This window comes from Cetorhinus maximus, chromosome 23 (assembly GCF_964194155.1).
Source record: "Cetorhinus maximus chromosome 23, sCetMax3.hap1.1, whole genome shotgun sequence".
NCBI classification, from domain to species: domain Eukaryota; kingdom Metazoa; phylum Chordata; class Chondrichthyes; order Lamniformes; family Cetorhinidae; genus Cetorhinus; species Cetorhinus maximus.
The window spans coordinates 64,317,367-64,339,398 of record NC_135901.1 but is presented as its reverse complement, the minus strand read 5'-3'; the positions used below and the strand labels follow the sequence as shown (position 1 = coordinate 64,339,398).

The window sequence follows — 22,032 nt, the reverse complement described above, 5'->3', positions numbered from 1 at the left end:
TCATTCATGAAAACATTCATGAAATTTGCAGTCTGAATGGAACAAAAACGGAGCCAGGTTGGTATCATGTTTGCTTTCTGGGTGTTTGCCTCTCCCTAGAGACAAACCCTTTCCCTCTGTCACTCTCGGTGTCTATGTCTGTGTGTGTTCCTCTGTTTGTGTGTCAATGTGGTTCAGTTCCTCATTTTTACCATCCAAACATTATTCACCTTAGTCCTGCGGCTTCATATTAAGATGGTCCAGAGAAAACAAAAGCGCTGTTTTAAAAGATGCAAGAGGACATTTATTTCTGTTTCTCTTTGAGTGGAGAGTGTTCAGCTACTACATGCCCGGATGTTACAAAGCGGAGGTGCCAACCCTTCACTGCAGCTCATTGTGTTTTTGAATGGAGATGATTTCTGTTTGTTACAAAGTGCAGGATGATCTGATTAACTGACGGAGCTGGCTCCAGATTCCGAATGGTCAATTCCTACTCTGTTGCTTTTGTTCTATTTCAGTGGCCATACCTGTGAAGGAGATGATTAATAGCGCCTCTCGCTGTGGTAGCGTGGCCGAGCGGTCTAAGGTGCTGGATTTAGGCTCCAGTCTCTATGGAGGCGTGGGTTCGAATCCCCCTGCTGCCAAACCTTTAGCAGCCCCATTTGGATAGATACCACCTCAAATTGAGTGCGCAGTGCTGTATTCTGACAGGAAGAACGAGGAGACGATATAAATATGGGTAAAGGCAGGATGTTGAATTTTAGTTGTTGAGTTCCAGAGAGTCGGTATGTGAGTAACCGTTGATGATTTTATACAAACAGCAGTGACGTCAGTGTCAGTCCTGTGTTCATGGTTGAGTGGATAAGGGTTCGAATCCTTTGGGGTCTCCTCACAGAGGTACAAATCCTACCGGCTCCAGTTCTCATCATTCCTGATTTTGATAAGGTGCCCATGGAATTAATTAATGGATAAACGGGATCAAAACCATGCAAACAATCTCGTAGTTTCTTCCTTCCGTTCGTCTGTGTGAGTGTCAATGTTGTTCAGTTCCCCAAGGGATTGGACACATTTTTAACACAACAAACTTTATTCACATTAGTTGTGCAAATTCAGATCAAAAAATAGCAGGGTGAAAGGTACAAGAGGAGTTTTGTCTCCTTCTCTGTGTGCCCCATTGCAACAGGTTACATTTAGATAGCACCTTTAATGAAACCTCCAAAGATGGTTCACAGGGTCAATATAAAAGAGAGTCTGACACTGACACGCATAAGGAGATGTTAGGCCAGATGACCAAAAGCTTGGTCGGAGAGGTAGGTTTTAAGAAGAGTCTGAAAGGAGGAAAGTGAGATAGAGGCGGAGAGGTTTAGGGAGGGAATTCCAGAGTTTGGGGCCTCAGTAAATGAAACCACGGTCACCAATGGTGGAGCCATTCTGATTGGGAATGTACAAGAGGCCAGAATTAAAGGGGCACAGATATCTCAGAGGCTTGTGGGGTTAGATCAGATCATAGAGATAGGGAGGGGCGAGAACAGGGAGGGAATTGAAAACAAGGATAAGAAATTTTGAAGTAGATACATTTTTTGACCGGGAGCCAATGTTGGTCAGCGAACAGAGGGGTGAGAGGGGAATGGGACTTGCTGTGAGTGTAGACACGGGCAGCAGTTTTGGATGACCTCAGTTTGCGGAGGGGAGAATGTCCACTTACATTCCAGAACTGACATTCTGCTGGATCAGGACTGCCCTGTTTCCAAGACCAATATTGATCCTTTATAAGGTGCGGTTCCCAGAACTATAAACAGTTCTCCAGGTGTGATCTAACCAGGGCTTTATATAGCTGTAGCAAAACTTTACTTCCTTTCTATGACAGCTTCTGGAACAGGTTGTACAGCAAGGGGAGTTGGATTGTATATATCGACTGAGAAAAATGAGGAGATGCTTGATCAGAATGAACTTCTTTCAAATATTCAAGAGGAAATCAATTGTCTAAATAATTATTTCTTTTTATTCCGAAGACAACATGTGAATCCTCAGTTCAACTCTCCGTGTCATTGGGTCAGGAAAACTTGTTAATTTTCACACACTGAGCATGGACACTGCAGAAGATCCTGCACCTCTTTCAATATTGTTTTCCTTAATTCAGAGTTTTCAAAAGGGAATTGACAAATATTTGAAATGGAAAAACAAACTGCAGGGTTATGAAGGAAGAGAATGATATTGGAGCTAAGTGGATAGCTCTTTGAAGAAAGCACACAGCCGTTGGGTCGAATGGCCTCCTAATGAGCTGTGTCAATTTACAACTAGATCAATTTCTCTGCAAATTTCCAAAAATGTCCCACCTCAATTCTATTCCTGTGAAACAGGATCTTGCAGTGCAGCATGTCTACACAGTTTTAAATTCTGTACAAATCCTTTGGCTTTTTCTCACAAATTGTTTCTGTCGTGTAGCTGCCTAGCCAGCGATGCCCACGTCCCATAAATCAATAAAGAAACAAATAGTGATTATCACATTCACTTCACATTCGCAAGATCGCTGGTTTGAAAGCTGACAGAAATATTATCAAAACTGAATCATCAAATTGTGAGAAGTTGCACAATTCCCGTTTGTTGCTAAATAATAGCTGAATATATTATCTCACAGACATGTGACATTGGCACTTCCCCAGGCTTTGAATGATTTTCTCCAAAAGGCACGGTTATGAGAAAGAGACAATAAATGAGACGAATTGCAGTAAGATAGTTGACCCATGTGTGAAGTGTTGAATAACCTGCTGATGTGCTGTGTCATTTTATGATTTTAATGTCAGATCAATTTCTCTGCCGCATGGCTATGTTTTTCAGCCGAATTGTACTTCCACAAAACAGGGTCCGGAAGTGCAGTAAGACTGCATGGTTTGATATTCTAATCAGTCCATGTGGTTCTGCACATTGTTTCTGTAGTATAGTGGTTATCTCGTACACACAAAAGGTCCACTGTCTGGAAATGGGTCGAAACATTATCGATATGCATACATCTAAGTGCGAGAGAAATGTCTGTAATTCACATTTGTTGTTGAATATTAACTGAATATAGTAACTCGCCGCCACATTAAATTTGCCCTTCACCAAGCCTCAAAAAGCATTCTCAAAATCAGGAAGGATGAAACTGACTAGGCACAAAAACTAGCAGTTCCTTTAGTCAACAACAGAAATTAATGAGTTTATAAATGCAAATTCACAGTCACTTACTGACTGAAAGATGACTACCAGTGTGATCCAAAGACTAGCGTCATCGTAAAGACAGAAACAAGTGATACTTTGATTGAACACGAGGGGATGGGAGAGATGTTGCAAAGTCACTTTGTATTGCTCTACATCACGGATCTGAATTCTTTCATGAGCATCGCTGGCTAGCATTTGTTGTCCATCCCGAATTGCCCTTCAGCTGTGTAACTTGTTAAATCATTTCAGAGGGTAGTTGAGAATCAATCACATTACTGTTGGTCTGGAGTCACAGGCAGCTCAGACCAGGCAAGGACGACCGATTGAATTCCCTAAAGGACTGGGCAATCACATGGGTTTGTACGGCAATCAATGATAGTTTCATGGTCATCATGACTGAGAAAATAATGAAGACATGTCAGATCAGAATAAACATCTTTTGTAAGTTCACCGTGAAATGAATTGCATAAATAACTTATGTTTATGTCAAAAACTTCAGAAAGAACCGTAGTCCAACTCTTAATTTCATTGGGTAAGGGAAATATTCATTGAGGCAAACTGCATGGATTCTGCAGAAACTCCTTCCTCAAAAGGGAATTTGGCAATGGTTGAAATGGGGAACATTCTGATACATGGAAAGAGAGAAGGAAATTGGGATTAATTGGCAAGATCTTTGTAAAAAACAAAACTGATATAAATAGAATGGGTGGAAGGTCCTCTTGCTGCGCTGTGCCATTTGATGATGACATTGTTGATCAGTCTGTCTCCAGCATTCCTAATGAGAACAGCCGAATTCCATTTCTTCAAAACAAAGACCCAAAGTGCTGCTGCATGACGTCACCGCTTAACATTCCAGACTGCTCCATTGGGATCCAGGCAGGGAACTGTTCCTGTAGCGTTGGGGTTACCCTGCTTATTTCACATGTGCAAGTTACTCCATTCGATGCTAGGGAAAAACATTATCACCCAACTGTGTGGAAAAGTTGTATCGCTCCAATTCCTGTTTGTTGTTGAATGTGAACTGAATGCTGAATCTTGCAGCCACATTACATTCGCTCTTCACCATTTCTGAAGATAACATTCAGCAAAATAAGATGTTTCCACTGGTAGCGGGTGATTGGAGAGTGTGGGTCTGGAATATTGTTATCTTTTCCTGTTTCACTCACCGTGGAGCTGAGGAAGAGCGACTAATTGATGGGTTTGTATAAATACAATAGCCTCGTTGATCTGTATTGATTTAGATTGGGGTACATGATCGTCCATATTCTTTGTTATATCTGAAATGAATATCCATAAACAAAGCTTGGTGTGGGAACCGAGTTTGAAACGTGGGGGTGAGGGATTTTCTTGTGGTTTCAGGGCCCCAAAACAAGCCAGAGCATTAATGGGGAGAAAACGGGTACAGCTTCGTCCCTGGGTGGTTTCGAACCACCAACATTTCGGTTAACAGCCGAACGCGCTGACCAATTGCACCACAAAGACTTAAGAAAAACGCCTGCACTCTGTAAGATATCCTAAACCAATGGCTCAGCGAGTAAAAGCTTCAGATTTCTGCTACCTGAATGATAATTATCCTCTCAGTTTTAATCTTCCCAAATAAAGGGTGAGACATTCATTGTGGATACATGGAAACAGTCTGATCCCACCCACTGCAGACACATCCATGTCAACGGGAACCAGCTCTCCTACAACCGGTGCCGTCTCCCTTCCAGCCTTTTGGTGTTTTGTCTGTTGCTGAGTATTCTGATTGTCCCAAAGCCGGTAATTGTAAAGGGGTTTCTCTGTTACACAGCGAGTGGTTAGGGTCTGGAACGCACCACCTGAGAGTGTGGGGGAGGCAGATTCAATCGCGGATTCAAAAGAGAATTGGACAGAAAATGCAGGTCTCCGGGGAAAAGGCGGGGGAGTGGGACCAGGTGAGTTAGTTTCCAGAAGAGTAAGAGGTCTCCCTTTTCAGATGGAGATGAGGAGATTTTCATATTCTCTCAGAGGTCGTTAGTCTGTGGAATTATTTTCCCCAGAAAGCAGTGGAGGCTGGGTCATTGAATTTATTCAAGGCAGAATTAGACAGACTTTTGATACACAAGTGTGTCAAGAGTTATGGTGCGGAGGTGGGGACAGACAGGAAAGAGGAGTTGAGACCACAGCCTGATCAGCCATTACCTAATTGAATGTTGAAGCAGGCTCAAAGGGCTGAATGGCCAACTCCTGCCCCTGAATCCTTTGTTCCTATGAGTCGGGCCGAATGGCCTCCATCTGTGGTGTAGCTTTGGCTCTGATTCTCTGACACTATGAGGTGCTTGAGGGGAAAAATGGTCTATTTCTGCTCCTATTTGTTATGTTCTAATTCAGAGCCAACACCATCCAAGGCAACGGTTAGTGTATCATTAATGGTGGTGGTGTAGCTCGACGTGCCAACGAGATTGGTTTGGGTTTTGTTGTTTTCATGGGTTCGAATCCCTATTTCAGCTGTTATGTTTTTTCAGTCACTTCATCTGAGCCCAGGCTTGTGGTTGTTGACATATTTAGATGTCCCTCCTGGCAGGATGAACCAGGAGAGATAGTAGGAATTGCAGAGTGCCTGGTAATATATTGGGCCGAATGGCCTCTTTCCCTGTTATAACCTTTCTATGATTTTATATGAACAAGATTAAAATTGACGTAAGGTCTCTAATCGTGGCTGAATGGTTAAGGTTATGGACTTGAAATCCATTGCGCTCTCCCCATCTAGGCTTGATTCCTACCGATCTCACTGCTCCTTCCTTGAGATGCCACCATATTAAAATTAATTATTGATTAAATGGGATGAAGACCTTCCAAACACTCTCGCGTGGTTCTCATGCTTCCCTTCCTCGTTTCTTCATTTCCGTTTATCTGCAAGCATTCACCATAATCTCCGTCTGAAATAGAACAATAATTAGACATGTTGGTGACATCCTTGTTTTCTGGGTGTTTGTTTCTCCTCGGGCCTCTGTCACTCTCGGTGTGTATGTCTGTGTGTGTTCCTTTGTGTGTGCCAATGTGGTTCAGTTCCCCGAGGGGTTGAACACATTTTTACCATCACAAACTTCGTTCACATTAGTTGTGCAACTTCATATTCAAATGTTGCAGAGAAAAATATCAGGATGAAAGATGCAAGAGGATTTTGTCTCACTCTATGCTTGGACTACAATAACAACTTACATTTATATAGCAGCTTTAACCTAATGAAACGTCACAAGGCGTTCCCCAGGAGCATTATAGAACAAAGTGTGACACCGAGTCACATATTCGGTCAGGTGACTAAAAGCTTGGTCAATGGGATAGCTTTAAGAACTGTCCTAAAGGAGGAAAGTATCGGTTTCATGTTCCAGCTAACAGCAATGGTTCTTCTCATTGGTGAAGAAGTCACTTGTGTTCAACCTGAACAGCCCATTTGGCAGGAGAAAGTTGTCTCTGGTGAAAGAGATCAGAATTGAAAAATATGTCAAAATTAGCCTCGATAAGTCAAATTTCAAGCCTTATTGGTAGTTTCCCTGATGTCCAGTGACTAGTATTCACCGCTTTCATAGGACACACAGTGATCTGGTTTGAGGGTTTTGGAAATTGAAAGTTACACATGAGCAGCTTGTGGGGCGATTTCACCTCACTGTCGATGTCATGTTCCAGCTCACAGCGAATGTTGTTCTCGTTGGCTGAAGCATTGTCTTGTGTTGTGTCTAAACATGCAGTTCTGTGGTAAAAGAGTCTGAAATTTTTTTTAAAAGGCCGAAGCAGCGTAGATAAGCCACACCGAAAGAAGACTTGACAGTTTTCCTGGTGGTCTGGTGGTTAGGATTTAGCGCCTCAGGTGGGGTTTGATTCTCGGTTGGGGAATGAAGATTTATTGTCTTTATGAAAAGGTTAAAAAACGAGTCTTGCGAAAGTATTGATTGAAAATATTTAACAGCTTCACTGGAGTCAGTGGATTGAGAGTTGAATTTTTGCCCCAGAGTTCAAAATGTCACATTGTGAACAAATACAGATGCGGAGTGAAGAAATGAAAGAAGGAGAAGAGAAGGGCTGGTTGCAGAGCACTGACCACAGGGGCGTTGGTGCGAGACATAATATGGGTGGGAGAAGGATAAATTTTGCTGCCTCCTGTTTGTACTGACACAAATGTTACTCCTGATCGATCAATCAATCAGAATTGCTTTTTGAAAGCAGCACACAGGACCGAATGACCTCTTTCTATGTTGTAACTTTCTATAATTTTATGTTTTCCAACACCACGACTGCTTCTCTCACAATCATTCTGACATGTTATAACCCACTCTAGCGAAATGTACTTTCTTAACTTGTATTCAGCTCTTTTGAAACCAAAACACGGAGCAAATTCAGCGAGTTTTCTTGTCATTTCCAGCACGAGATTTGTCACGAGACTAATTGAGCGACACATTTATGGTGCCAATCCTTCCCTGGAGCTCACCGCGTCCAAAGAGCACTGTTATCATCAACCTGTTATGTACCTTCTTGCAGTACATCTGCTGAATATAATAACCTTATCACAGCTCTGTTTTCTTCCCATTGAAATCCAACGCGAAAATATGAACAATTTCAGAGCTGAACAACGTGCACAAGACTGGGAGGAGAGTGTGACTGTGGATAATCAGCAATGTGCACATTCCTGTAGTCAGTATCTGGGAGAATCAGGAAGATGAGATCCTGGTGTTTCTTTATCCTGTGGTCTGCAAACCTATCGTATTGTGTCTCACATTCCCATGAACTTACTGTTTCTGCATCAAGCAGCTAATTGACCTGGGAGCTGGACGGGCAGAGAGAGCTGGAGGAGAGGCAGGGACAGAAGTGGAAGAAATGCGACAAGAAAGTGATTTGAATGTTATGTCTATCGGTTGGTTTCAGTGGTTAATGTCTGCCTTGTAAGTTTCACAGCAGCTGCAGGGATTCGGTTGGCGCTTTCTCTTCAAAGCAGCAAGATTTTTTTAAAAAGTCACAGCAGCCAACGTGGGGCTCGAACCCACAACCCTAAGATTAAGAGTCTCATGCTCTCCCAACTGAGCTCGCCAGGGATGTAAAAAACAAAAAAAACTCCATATCCCAACATTCATGGAGACAACTGTTGCTTTCCACCTGCAGCCTCAGCTTGTCTTGAATTTCAAAGTGTGGCAGGTAATCGAACTACACAAGCCCCAAGGTTGCAATACATTCCTCTCAATCATCAATAACATCATTCACACCTTCCACTTCTTAGCTGCACCTCCTTCCAAACATTGCAAACTCCTCTTGCATCTTTCATCCTGATATTTTTCTCTGTAACATTTTAATATGAAGCTGCACATCTAATGTGAATAAAATTAGTGATGGGAAAAATGTGTTCACCCCCTCGGGGAATTGAACCACATTGACACACACAGAGGAACACACACAGACATATACACTGAGAGTGACAGAGGGCAAGGGATTGTTTCTGAGAGACAAACACCCAGAAAGCAAGCATGACAATAACATTTTTTCCTGTCCTAGCTGCAAGTTTCGTGAATGAACAGAAAGAGGAAAACGCCCGAGTGTTTGCATGGATTTTATTAGATTTAACCAATAATTAACTCTGTAGACACACAGCTAAAACCAGGCGTAATTAGGAGCTGGAAAGACCACTGGATTTGGACTCAATGGCCTTAACCACTCGGCCATGACGATAGGCCCTATGGTATAAAATCATAGATGACGACAGCAGAGGAGGAGGACATTCAGCCTATGGTGTCCAATGGAAGAGGAATTCAGCGAATTTTACAACCCTACTTTTCTCCTCAGAAATTTATATTTGCATTGTCTCTCCTCGCTCTTCCTCTTTAAGTGAAACACCGCACACACCTGCTTTAACTTTAGGCTGGCATTTCTTCGACCAATGGGGGTTCTGAAAGTGCAATTTTGGTAACTGTAAGCTTCAAACCGACGCCTCCACAGAAACTAGAAGTATGATCTAGCACCTTAGACTGCTCGGCCACACTATCAAACTCACGCTGTTACTCCCCATCGCCTTGGCTGGTATTGATACTGAAATAGAACAGAAACAAAGCAGCAGCAAAACGTCATAAGGCCCCACAAGCCTCCTCCATCACTTTATAAGATCATGGCCGTTCCCCAGCCTCAACAACAATTTCCCACCCGATCCCGATAGCCCTTCGTTTCCTTAGATTCCAAAAATCATGACATTTTTTGGACAAAAGCAAAATGCTGTGGATGCTGGAAATATGAAATAAAAACAGAAAATGCTGTAAAAACTCAGCGCTCTGGCAGCATCTGTTGGAGAGAGGAACGGATTCAAAGTTTAGAGCCCGTACGACCCTTCTTCAGAGCTAAAGAGGATTTTTGGATGCTTTCCCTTCCATTGAGCCGATAGATCTGTCGACACCTGGTTGAAATCAGCAATAATGAGACCCTCAGTTGGTACGACTTGAATCTACCCGGGGAAAACCCAACGGATTTTGAACCCATCCATTTAACCACACAGCTATGATAATTGACCAAGGGTCCAATGCTTTCCACTCAATCATCAATAACATCATTCACAGCTTCCGCTTCTCAGCTGCACCTCCTTTCAAACATTGTGATCCATTTTCCTCCGGATTTGTTCCTGGATTTAATATTGACCTGCTTTGTGCCCTCATTTTGAAATGGGATTCGCTTCAATATCCAACACAAATTGAATTGCAAACCTGATGGATAAACAATGGAAAACAAATCCCATGGTGCTCATTTTCAGATTCACAACGGTTCGCTTTTCAAGAAAATGAAAGAAGTTTTAGGGAAAACATTTACAAAATTGGTATGAGTATTATTTGTGACTCACTCACTCGGGTATTCTGTAAATGCTGCTCGGAGGTTTAGTGACCGGGATATAATCTACCTGCATTTTCCTGAGCCTATGCTCAGTAATTTGGGAGTTTTGGCCTGGGTTGGAGCATCTTGCACCTCAGGGATGGGAAGTCGCCCGCTAATTGAAGCTGCAATTGCTGCCTTCTGCTAGCAGCGGGAGATAGGAGAGTTCGGGGCAGGAATATTGCTGCTTTTCCGCTTTCCCTGTCTCACTCATTGTCGAGCTGAGGACGAGAGAATTATTGATGGGTTTGTTTAAATCTAATAATTTCATGGATTTCAAATGGGTTTGACGTGGGTACATGGTAGGTTAAATTGTTTTCTCATTATATTTGAAATGAATATTCATGAAAAAAACACTGTCAGTTTGGGAATCCATTGTATAAAAGTAGAGGTGGAAATGTTTGGCTAATAGTTTCTTCCAGCCAAAGTGCCAAATGCCATCCTGGAACTCTGTGACAATGAATGATAATGGGGAGAAAACAGCAAAGGCTTCGTCCCTGATGGTCTTAAACCACCAGCCTTTCGGCTACCTTCCAAATTCCTACCAATCATACAATAGAGACTCACACAATCGAAACCTGCAAGATATCTTTAACTGACTCAGTGAGTTAAAGCTTCAGATTGTCAACACCGGAATGATAATTGTTCTCTATCAGTTTCACTCTTCGAAAAGAGCAGGTGGGACATTGATTATGGAAACATGGAAACAGTCCGATCCCGCCCACTGCAGACACATCCATATCACCAGGAACCAGCTGTCATACAACAAATTCTCACTTCGAGCCTTTTGGTGTCTTGTCTGATATTGTCCTAAAGCCCATTTTAGGTTTTAATTCCTGATCTGTCAGATCTGTGCACTGATGTCGTACAGTTCTGATGAAAGGTTACAGACCTGAAATAAAAGCTATGTGTTTCTCTCCAGAGACGCTACCAGACCAGAATGTGGAAGCCATAAGGCTTGAGATCGATATTTGAGCTGAAAATGTGTAAGTAAACTCATGTGCACAAGCTGAAAATGCAAATGCGTTCACTCCTTTGTCCCAATTACTGACTCATCAACACAGCCACACCAGTACGAGACCATCCAGATACTTCACATGTGCGAAGGGATGCATTCAGTTTGCAAAGCAGTAAACACGCCAACTTTAAAATTCAAATGATTAAATCCACCGTCAGAGCATTCCTATTGGCAGGGTTTAAATGTTCCATGTATGGTGAAAAATAATCCATCTGCTGAGACTGCATCGAGTGGATCTAACTGCAGGGTATTTGTTCAGCTGTTCATAACATCCAGGAGAGAATTATGGTGGAGTCCAGAGCATTTTATTGCTATATCACTTGATTCGAAGACTTTATACCTTGTCTCGATGGCACCCATTGTATTCTGATTACTGGGCTTCAGTTTCATTCTACGATGTTAGTGTTCAATGGCGGAGCGGTCACCCAGCATTCACTGCGGTACAGAATATGCTCTATCCTCATTACAGCAGCTCCCCGCACATGCGCATTACGGTGTGTGCTTGGAGCATGCGCACTACTGTCTCTTTCACGAGCATGCGCAGTGCTGGTCTGTGACTGAAGCTGCTCAGAGCGGGTGAAAGAATGTCGAGTGGAGCAAAGTAACAGAGTTAGTGAGTGTGTGAGGAGGAATGGAGCCAGCGGAGTGGGCAGGGAGGCTTCATAAAGACACAGTGCAGGCCACAGACCCCCAAAGAACAAGGTACCGGTCTTGTATTTGCAGAGAACGGGCCGCAAAAGTCTGGATTTTTCCCTTCGCTAGGCCCTGGGTAACGGCCGCCATCTTTATAGGGGCAATGTGCAGCAGGGCGCATGCGCAGCCATCCTGGTCCAGGTATCAGGAGGAGAGAATATTGTGGAATTCTATCCTGCACTGACGGATGGATTTTGGAAACTCCTTTCACAGGGGGTTAGAAGGGGAGGATTTACACGCAGCAAAGTCAAACCAACAGAAACGTTTGTCTCTTCTCAATTTCTATCCTGCACTGACAATGATGGATTTTATAATCTCCAATTACAGGATACTAGAAGATGAGATTTTGCAGGTGGGAAATTCAAACCAAACATCGCACGAGAGTCTGCAAGAATCACTCAATTCATCAGGACCTGGATATTATCGGTCTCTGAGTGTAAGCTTTGAGTTTCAGGTCATTACCGCTCACGTGTAAAGTTTCTTCTTTATATCCCTCTAGTAGATCTTCTCAAACTCTTTAAACTGTTTCCCATAACCATTTTACGATCAGTTAATGGAAATAGTTTTTCTTTAACTACCTCATCTAAACTTTAGGACCTTCACATCCTTCATAATGTGTGGTGATCACTGGTTTGTACAAACCCAGATGCTCTGTGTCTGTGACATCATCACACGTTGAGAGTTACGCTGTGACATCATCACACATCGACAATTACACTGTGACATCATCACACATCGACAATTACACGGTGACATCACCCCACTCCCCGGGTATTTCCTCAACTGGGAGATTTTTCTCTGACTCCAGTGCTTCTGATATTTTTCTAGCTGCAGGATCCAGCAGGAGAGTTTAACATTGCAAGCTCTGAACTTATTTCAGAGCTGCATGTTTTTGACCATTCATCTGCAATCGAGACCTTTAGTGCTGTGCTCTGTCATCTGTAAGAGGTTTCATGCCTCAGGGGCTGGTGTGACTTCTTTACTGTGGATCTAAATCCATGTTCATCCATTCCTCTGTTTCACCTCTGCCCTCCCTGATCACCTCTCTGCCATTGTCTAACTTCCTCTGTCTCTAATAATGGGTGTATTTTAGCTCCATTTAGGATTTTACTGTTACTTCTGCCGACAGTGTCTAAATGAAATTTCCATCACTCCCCAACCCTGACCATGTGCTGATGGCTTCCCAGCTTTACATTCCCATCTTTCATAGTCAGGAATTGTTTTTCCTGCACTATAGTCCATTTCTCTTCCACTTCTGAGCTTATGTTGACCATCAAATTCTGTGTAATTTTTATTCTCTGTAATTCATTCTGCATGGCCTGCAATATTAGCTCTGTTTCTTTCTCCACAGAAACCACCATATATTGCCAATCCCCAGTCGCCTGTGGGGAAGATGATGTTTGACCTTCTTGAACCGCTGCAGTCTGTGTGGTGAAGGTGCTCCCACAATGCTGTTAGGTAAGGAGTTACAGATTATTCACCCAGTGATGATGAAGGAACAGTGATATATGACAAATTATTGTATTTACATCGCACTTTCAATGTAAGACAATATTCCAAGGCATTTCACAGAAATGTTGCAAAGCAAGGTTTGACACTGAGCCACATAAGGAGATATTAGGGCAGGTGACCAAAAGCTTGCTCAAATGGGTCGGTTTTAAGGAGCATCTTAAAGGGGAGAAAGAGAAGTGGAGAAGTTTAGGGAGGAAATTCCAGAGCTTGTGGCCAAGGCAAATGAAAGAATGGTCACCAATGGTGGAGCGATTAAAATCAGGAATTCTCAGGAGGCTGGAATTAGAGGAGCTGAGATACCTCAGAGGGTTGTGAGGCTGGATTACAGAGATAGGGAGGGTGAGACCCTGGAGGAATTTGAAAAAACGGATGAGAAATTTCAAATTTTGCTTCTTATCCTGGAGCCTTTGTAGGTCATTGAGCTCAGGGGTGATGGGTGAACAAGACTTGGTGCAAGTAAGCACACGGGCAGAAGAGTTTTGGATGACCTGAAGGTTACAGGGAGGCTGAATGTGGGAGGCCGGCCGGGAGGGCGTTAGGATAGTTAAGCCCAGAGGTAACAAAGGAATGGATGAGAGTTTCAGCAGCAGATGAGCTGAGACTGGGGTGGAGTCGGACGATGTTACTGAGGTGGAAATAGGCGGTCTTGGTGATGATGTGGATAAGTGGTTGGAAGCTCATCTTGCGGTGAAATATTTCACCATGGTTGTGAACAGTCTGGTTCAGTCTCAGACAGTTGTCAGGAGAGGGATGGAGTCGGTGGATAGGGAGTGGAGTTTGTAGCCAGGACTGAAGACAATGGCTTCAGTCTTCTCAATATTTAAATGGAGGAAATTTCTGTACATCCGGTACTGAATGTCAGACAAGTCAGGATGGTGTGTGACTTGGAGAAGAACTTGGAGGTGATGGTGTTCACATACACCTGTTACCCTGGTCCTTCTAGGTGGTGGAGGTTGAGGGTTTGGGAAGTTTTGTCAAAGTTCTGGTTTAGTTGTAGATCTATAACAACCCTCTCCTCATCCCCTACCTCTCCAACTTCCCTTCTCTCTCTGCCTCTCCCACTCCCCTTCTCTCTCTGCCTCTCCCACTCCCCTTCTCTCTCTGCCTCTCATATTCCCCTTGTCTCTCTTTTTCTCCCACTCCCCTTCTCTCTCTGCCTCTCCCACTCCTCTTCTCTCTCTGCCTCTCCCTCTCCCCTTCTCTCTCTGCCTCTCCCACTCTCCTTCTCTCCCTACCTCTCCCACTCCCCTTCTCTCTCTGCCTCTCCCACTCCCCTTCTCTTTCTGCCTCTCCCTCTCCCCTTCTCTTTCTGCCCCTCCCACTCCCCTTCTCTCCCTACCTCTCCCACTCCTCTTCTCATCCCCTACCTCTCCCACTCCCCTTCTCTCTCTGTCTCTCCTACTCCCCTTCTCTTTCTGCCTGTCCCACTCCCCCTTCTCTCCCTGCCTCTCCCACTCCTTCTCTCCCACTCCCCTTCTCTCTCTGCCTCTCCCACTCCCCTTCTCTCTCTGTCTCTCCCACTCCCCTTCGCTCCCTGCCTCTCCCACTGCCCTTCTCTCTCTGCCTCTCCCACTCCCCTTCTCTCTCTGCCTCTCCCATTCCCCTTCTCTTTCTGCCTCTCCCACTCCCCTTCTCTCTCTGCCTCTCCCACTCCCCTTCTCTCCCTGCCTCTCTCACTGCCCTTCTTTCTCTGCCTCTCCCACTCCCTTTCTCTCCCTACCTCTCCCACTCCCCTTCTCTCTCTGCCTCTCCCACTCCCCTTCTCTCCCTGCCTCTCCCACTCCCCTTCTCTCTCTGCCTCTCCCACTCCCCTTCTCTCTCTTTCTCTCTTTGTCACATAGAATTCTCTAGCCCAGCGAGTTGTTTATGCTCCATCATTGAATATATTTCCGGCTGAGATGGAGAGATTTTTGGTCTCTCAGGGAGTCGAGGGATATGGGGAATGGGTGGGAAAGTGGAGTTGAAGCCCAAGATCAGCCACGATCGTATTGAATGGTGGAGCAAGCTCGACGGGGTGTTAGGACTTCTCTTGTTCCTATTTCGTATGTTCTTATGGAGGCCAGAGTCTTGTGTAGGCCCAGACTGGGTGGCAGGTTCCCTCCCCTGAAGGACATTAGTTGAACCAGTTGGGTTTTTATGACAATCCAGCAGTTTTCATGGTCACTTTTTCCTCGTGCCGGCCCCACAAATTCCCAGATTCATTCAGCTCAATTTCACAACCTGCCTTTGTGTTTTTGTGGGTTCTCTCTCACTCCCTTTTTTCTGTTTTAAATCAATTCCACAGGGTATTAGAAGGAGAGAATTTACAGTCGGGAAACTGAAACCAAACATCACATCAGGATCTGACGGAGTCGCCCTATTGAACATGGACGGACAAAGCACCGTTCACAGTGGGGAGATACCGTGGAAATGTGGGGATTGTGGGAAGGGATTCAGATTCCCGTCTGAGCAGGAAACTCATCGACGCAGTCACGCTGGGGAGAAACCGTTCATCTGCTTCGTATGTGGGAAGGGATTCACTTGATCATCCAACCTGCTGAGACACCAGCGAGTTCACACAGGGGAGAGACCGTTCACCTGCACCGAGTGTGGGATGGGATTCATTCAATCATCCTACCTGCTGAGACACCAGCGAGTTCACATTGACGAGAGACCTTTTAAATGCCCAGACTGCGGGAAATGCTACAAGATTTCCGGGAACCTGATGTCCCATCAACATGTTCACACTGACAAGAGACCGTTCAGGTGCTCTCACTGTGGGACTGGGTTCAGGGAATCATCTCAACTCACTGTACACCAGCGAACTCACACTGGGGAGAGACCGTTCACCTGCTCCAAGTGTGGGAAGGGATTCACTCGGTCATCCCGCCTGCTGAGACATCAGCAAGTTTACAAGTAGCTCAGAACATTGAGTGGATTTTCCTGTTAGTCACATCCAGGACTGAACCATGTACATTGGGGTCTGTTTCTGCTGATGTTAGTAAACATCAGCCCAGTTATAGGTGTTAATATTAAAAAAATATATAATGTGATAAAGTCAAATAAATCAGCTTTGTATGAAATACAGTGAGTTGAGTCTTTTTAGTGGCTCTAACACAAGTTAGTTCATGTTGAAGGACCCTCCCTCTCCCCTGCCTCCTCCACCCTCACCTCCAACAACAAGTGTGAGGAGCTCATGGAGCTTTTTTGTCACTAAGATTGAGACAATCCGATCAGCTGCATCTGCTGCTTCCCTCCCTTCCACTAGCCCACCAGGACAAACTGTCTGTAAAGATCCCCCTTATCTGAGCCCTGAACCCACATCTTTCTCCAGTTTCTCTCCCATCTCGCCTCATGCCCTCTCAGCGCTCATCTTGTCCATGAGACCCAGCTCCTGCCCCATCGATCCTATTCCCACTAAACTGCTGATCATCTAATTTCTCCATGTAGCTGATATTGTTAATGGTTCTCTCTCTCTCCTGGGACTGTCCCTCTTCACCTTTCAATGCATCGTCATAACCCATCCTAAAAAAAACAATCTCTGATCCCCCATTGTCTTCGCAAACTACTGCCCCAGCTTCAACCTCCCTTTCCTCTCTAAAGTCCTTGTACTTGGTGTCCTCCAAGGATCTATCCTTGGCCCCTCCTATTTCTCATCTACATGCTGCCACTCGGTGACATCATCCAAAATCAGCGTGTTAGTTTTCACATGTACATTGACAACACCCAGCTCTACCTCACCACCATCCCTCCACTGTTACTAAATTATCAAACTGCTTATCCCACATCCAGTACTGGATGAGCAGAAATTTCCTCCAATTAAAAATTGGGAAGACCAAAGCTATTGTCTTCAGTCACCACTACAAATTCCGTTCCCTAACTACCGAGTCCATCCCTCTCCCTGGGAACTGACTGAGGCTGAACCACACTGTTCACAATCTTGGTGTCATATTTGACTCCAAGATGAGTTTCTGACCACATATCCACACCATCACTAACACCAGATATTTCAATCTCCATAATGTCACCTGTCTCCACCCCACCCCCAGCTCATCTGCTGCTCAAACCCTCATCCATGTCCATGTTACCTTTAGACTGGATGATTCCAATACATTTCTGGCCGGGGTCTCACATTCACCCCGTCCCACACGGAATCATGAGATCATCCAAAACTCTGTGCCTGTGTGTTCTCACCTCAAATCCCGTTCACCCATCACCCCTGTGCTCATTGACCCACATTGGCTCCTGGTCAAGCAATGTCTCCATTTTAAAATTGCATACTTGTTTCAAATCCCTCCATGGCCTCATCCCTCTCTATCTTTCTAATCTCCAGTCCTACAACCCTCCTAGATTTCAGCACTCATCCTCCTGGCCTCTTTGGCATCCCTGACTTTAATTACTCCACCATTGATGGCCGTGCCTGGTGTGAAGTTTTGAAGTTCTCTCCCTCAACTTCTCCACCCCTCCACCTCTCTCTCCTGATTAAAGATCTTGGTTAAAATCTGCCTCTTTAATCACGGCTTTGTCCACTTACCTGAATATCAGCCTCTGTGACTTGTCAGTTTTTTCTTTATGGAACTTCTCCGAAGCACCTTGGGATGTTTTATATAAGTTGTTTCTGTTTCATGACAGCCAGTTTGTGCACAGTAAGATTCCACAAACAGCAATCAGACCAACTGATTAATCTAGATTTTTTGATGGTGTTAGTTAAAGCACGAATGTTGGTCTCACTGCACCAGGAGAACTCCCCTGTGGACAGGATGTGGAGTTGTTGAGCTGTCCTGAGCTGAGAGTGGAGCTGATTGAGCTGTCGGGCCTGCAGTGTACATTGAAGAGCCGCTGTCTGGGATCTTTCCTCTTAATTCACTGACTCCCAGCTGAAATTGTTGCTGCAGTTAAATAGTTAACTTTGAATATCAATCCCAATTTAACCTTTGGAGCAAAATCTGCAACTTTAAATCAGCTGTAAAAGAGAAAGAAAATTCATGCTAATGCATTTGGAGAGGGCAAACAAAGCTGGAGAATACACAATAAACAGGAGAATATTGGGAGGGGTAGAGGAAGTGAGAGACCTCGGAGTCCATGTCCACAGGTCCCTGAAGGTAGCAGGACAGGTGGATCAGGTGGTAAAGAAAGCATATATTTATCAGAACTTACCATACACCAGCACATTCACACTGGGGAGAGGCCATTCACCTGTACGGAGTGTGGGAAGGGATTCACTCAGTTATCCAGCCTGCTGAGACACGAACAAACTCACACTGAGGGGAGGCCATTCAGCTGCTCCGAGTGTGGGAAAAGATTCACCCATTCAAACAACCTTGTGAGACACCAGCAGGTTCACACTGGGGAGAAGTTGTTCAGCTGCTCCGAGTGTGGCAAGAGATTTACTCAGTCATCCCACCTACAGACACATCAACAAATTCACACTGCCGAGTGGACTTTAAAGTGGACAGAGAAGTGCTTTAAAATTCCAGTGAACTGATGTCCCATCAACGTGTTCACACTGACGAGAGACCATTCAGGTGCTCTCACTGTGGGACTGGGTTCAGATGGTCATCTCAACTCACTGTACACCAATGAATTCACACTGGAGAGAGGCCGTTCAGCTGCTCCGAGTGTGGGAAGGGATTCATTCAGCCGCTAACCTGCTGAGACACCAGCAAGTTCACAACTAACAAGTGATTGGATTTTGCTGTGAATCACATCCAGGTCTGAACCATGTTCATTGGGGTCTGTTTCTGCTGATGGTAATAAACTCCAGCCCAGTTATAGGGGTTTATATTCTGGATAACAATCAGATTTGTGTTAAACACATGGTGTATTGAGTCTTTTTTAATATTGCTAACACAAAATAGTTATTTTTGAACAAAGGAACATGTCTCAGGACATTGGGGCAGCAATGAAAAAACTCAGGGGAATATTGGATACAGAGTCAAAACAACATTATATTCTTTCTCCATGTGACCTGTCTCAGAATTCTCTCATCAAACAGACCATCAACATGAGAGGAATTAACATTTTCAGTCATTCCAAGAGGAAATTAGAGGCTGTAATTATCCAGGATGTTGTTCTGAAATTTACACTACCTCCCACTGTCACCAAGTCTGGCAATAGACAGCTCATTGTTCTAATTGTGTTGTAGCCTCTGTCCCAGATGTTGTTCGTTGGAGATTTAATGTTCAGAGAAAGGGGTGAGATTGGATGGTCAAAACCGCTCACAGGCTATGGAGGGTGATGTTGACTTGAATGTGCCAAAATCAGTGTTCTCCATAGGCACCAATACTTTATCCCCAGTATTAGTCACTTTGGTTGGTGTTGTCCACCTGATAGGACAGGATGTGTCCTCACGTGTCTGTTTGTATGAGGGCGGGTGTATCCCTGAGTGCGGAAGTGTGTGTAAATGTGTGTGGGTGTGGAGAGGATTTCTGAGTGTGTGAGACAGAGGGAGAATGTGTGTGTGTAGGTCTCTGTGTGTGGTTGTCTGTGCTGCTTCTCATTAGCTATAACACAAACCTCCCTCTCCAAGCAGACAACAAGGCTCCTGAGAATCCCATCCAGTGATGTGAATGGTACGATTCGGAGATTTTTCATCCAGGGTGAAACCACAGGCTGACTGTGTGCTGTGTAAAACCTGACATCTACACAACCAGGCCCCACTTCTCCTGGAGCAACATGAACTGCTTTCAAGATCCATTCCTTTCCCATCACCATTATTCTCAGATAGTTCACAAATTCCTTGTGTACATCATCCTCCAACACGCCTATGGTTTCCACTTTAAATATTTCCATCGGTCTTTTTCACAGAAAGCAATGCGATTGCTGCTATCACAGGAATCAGTTCTGAAATACTGTCCCTCTGATCATTAGGCTCCCTGGAGTAATACACTGATCCCGATCTTCCCACCTAACACAAATCCATATCCCCATCTGAGTTCCAGATTTTAATGTGATTGTCTAACATAGAAAACATATATCATTTAACCCATTTAAACCTGAGTCAGCACACCCGCTCCACACACACTACAAGAGGTTGTCTTGAGATCAGTTGTTCCTTTGTAATCTGGGTTGTTCTGAATGATGACAATATGAACCTTCTTCCTAACCTGTCCTAAACCTTGAAAGGGGGGAATGCGTCATTAACACATAGATGCTTCAAGTTACTAATTCTGCTTAGCCTGTCTGACATAATTAATTTAGGACTAACAGAAGGATTAGGGTATGGTCGAATGGACAGATCTTTATAAGGGGGCATAAGGGGACTTCTTGCTAATGTCGGGATTACAAGGTTAGACATTATTTTTACATTCATTTTTTTAACAATTTGCTGATTTTTGATGGAAAGGGAGACAGTGAGAAGGAGCTAGAAAGGCAAGGAGGTCAGAGGAAGTGCACTTGTGGTGTGGGGTGGGAGGGGAATAACAGAGGAACCAGCTATGGGTGCAGACCATTTCTACATAGGCATGAATGTACAGGATCGAAATTATAAACAAAGGCACACGGTTCATTCTGTAATCATCATCAATGCTGTAATGTCTACAAAATACTCCAAACGTACGGGAGAAACTTGTATCGATGAGATGTCTTTGGGGCTCTCCTGTATCCCCATATTTGTCGTTAATGTTGCTTTTCCATCACACAGCTGACTCATGTCGAGTGTCTTAGATTCTCCACAACACCCTTCTGTCGGTTCATTCACTGAAACCAGGGACTCTCCTTGTTCTAACGGTGACATTCCCTGTCTGCCCGGTTATTTCTTGAAGTCAGTCAGCCCTTGAATTGTTTGTACATTGTTTCATCATGTCCCACCCAGCTGGCCACCAGTGCAGAGGCATTGGAGGAGGATGGTTTGGTCCACGTTGTTAGAGGCTGTGGACAGGCCAAGAAGGACAATGAGGGAGTTTTCCTTTGTCACATTCACATCGGGTGTCATTGGTGACTTTGGGAAGAGCTATTTCGTTACCGTGACAGGGACAGAGATCTTATTGGAGGGATTTAAACATGGAGTTCTGGGAAATGTGGACATGGATTATGTAGGTGATCAGGACTTTGGAGAGTGAAAGGAGGTTGGAACTGGAGCAGGAGTTTAATAGGATAGTGGGGTCAAGTGTTGGTTTTATTGAGGACAGGTGATGATGGCAGATTTGAAGGAGAGATGGGCAGTAACAGGAGAGAACCGTTAATCTCAGTGAACATGGGGAAAATGGGTGATCAGCAGTTTAGCGGGAATAGGGTCGATGGAGCAGGAGGTGGGTCTCATGGACAAAGTGAGCTCTGAGAGGGCAGGAAGGGGAGATGGGAGAGAAACTGGAGAAAGATGTGGGTTCAGAGCTCGGACATGGGGGATCTTTAGAGAAAGTTTGTCCCGGTGGGCTAGTGGAAGGGAAGAAAGCAGCAGAGGCAACTGATTGGATTGTCTCAATCTTAGTGACAAAGAAGCTCCATGAGCTCCTCACACTTGTTGCTGGAGGTGAGGATGGAGGAGACAGGGGAGAGGGAGAGCCCATCGAAAGGAACTAATGTCTTAGGGATAGTAAAAAGATTCAACATCTTCTATTTAATAGAAAGCTTAATGATTTTATTTTTATCCAGAACATTAACACCTATAACTGGGCTGGAGTTTACGAACATCAGCAGAAACAGACCCCAGTGAAACATGGTTCAGTTGCAAAACTCAATCACTGTAGTTACTCGTGAACTCGCTGGTGTCTCAGCAGGTTGGATGACTGAGTGAAACCTTTCCCACACTCAAAGCAGGTGAATGGTCTCTCCCCAGTGTGAACTTGCTGGTGTCT

The 22,032-nt window shown here is 44.4% G+C and overlaps 2 protein-coding genes and 2 non-coding genes across 4 annotated transcripts in view; 2 read left to right on the top strand and 2 right to left on the bottom strand.

Moving 5' to 3' along the window:
- The first annotated feature begins 541 nt into the window (after nucleotides 1-541).
- Nucleotides 542-623, top strand: trnal-uag (transfer RNA leucine (anticodon UAG)). Its single transcript has one exon. It is a non-coding gene; the product is annotated as a tRNA-Leu (tRNA).
- A 3,962-nt stretch (nucleotides 624-4,585) lies between these two features.
- trnan-guu (transfer RNA asparagine (anticodon GUU)) lies at nucleotides 4,586-4,659 on the bottom strand. The gene has a single exon. It is a non-coding gene; the product is annotated as a tRNA-Asn (tRNA).
- Nucleotides 4,660-11,598: 6,939 nt separating this feature from the next.
- On the top strand, nucleotides 11,599-16,311 carry LOC144698346 (uncharacterized). Its single transcript, XM_078570309.1, has 3 exons — nucleotides 11,599-12,182; nucleotides 13,098-13,204; nucleotides 15,543-16,311. The coding sequence occupies exon 3, from the start codon at nucleotides 15,852-15,854 to the stop codon at nucleotides 16,155-16,157; it is 306 nt and encodes a 101-aa protein (XP_078426435.1). The 5' UTR covers nucleotides 11,599-12,182; nucleotides 13,098-13,204; nucleotides 15,543-15,851; the 3' UTR covers nucleotides 16,158-16,311.
- A 3,134-nt stretch (nucleotides 16,312-19,445) lies between these two features.
- Nucleotides 19,446-22,032, bottom strand: part of LOC144697683 (uncharacterized) — a 672,764-nt gene continuing 670,177 nt past the window's right edge. Inside the window, exon 7 of the mRNA XM_078569698.1 lies at nucleotides 19,446-19,563. Coding sequence (XP_078425824.1) covers nucleotides 19,446-19,563 — 118 coding nt within the window. The remainder of the gene's footprint in view (nucleotides 19,564-22,032) is intronic.

Bases quoted from the DNA above. Each gene is read 5' to 3' on its own strand.
- LOC144698346 (XM_078570309.1), top strand. From the start codon at position 15,852: ATGGGATTCATTCAATCATCCTACCTGCTGAGACACCAGCGAGTTCAC.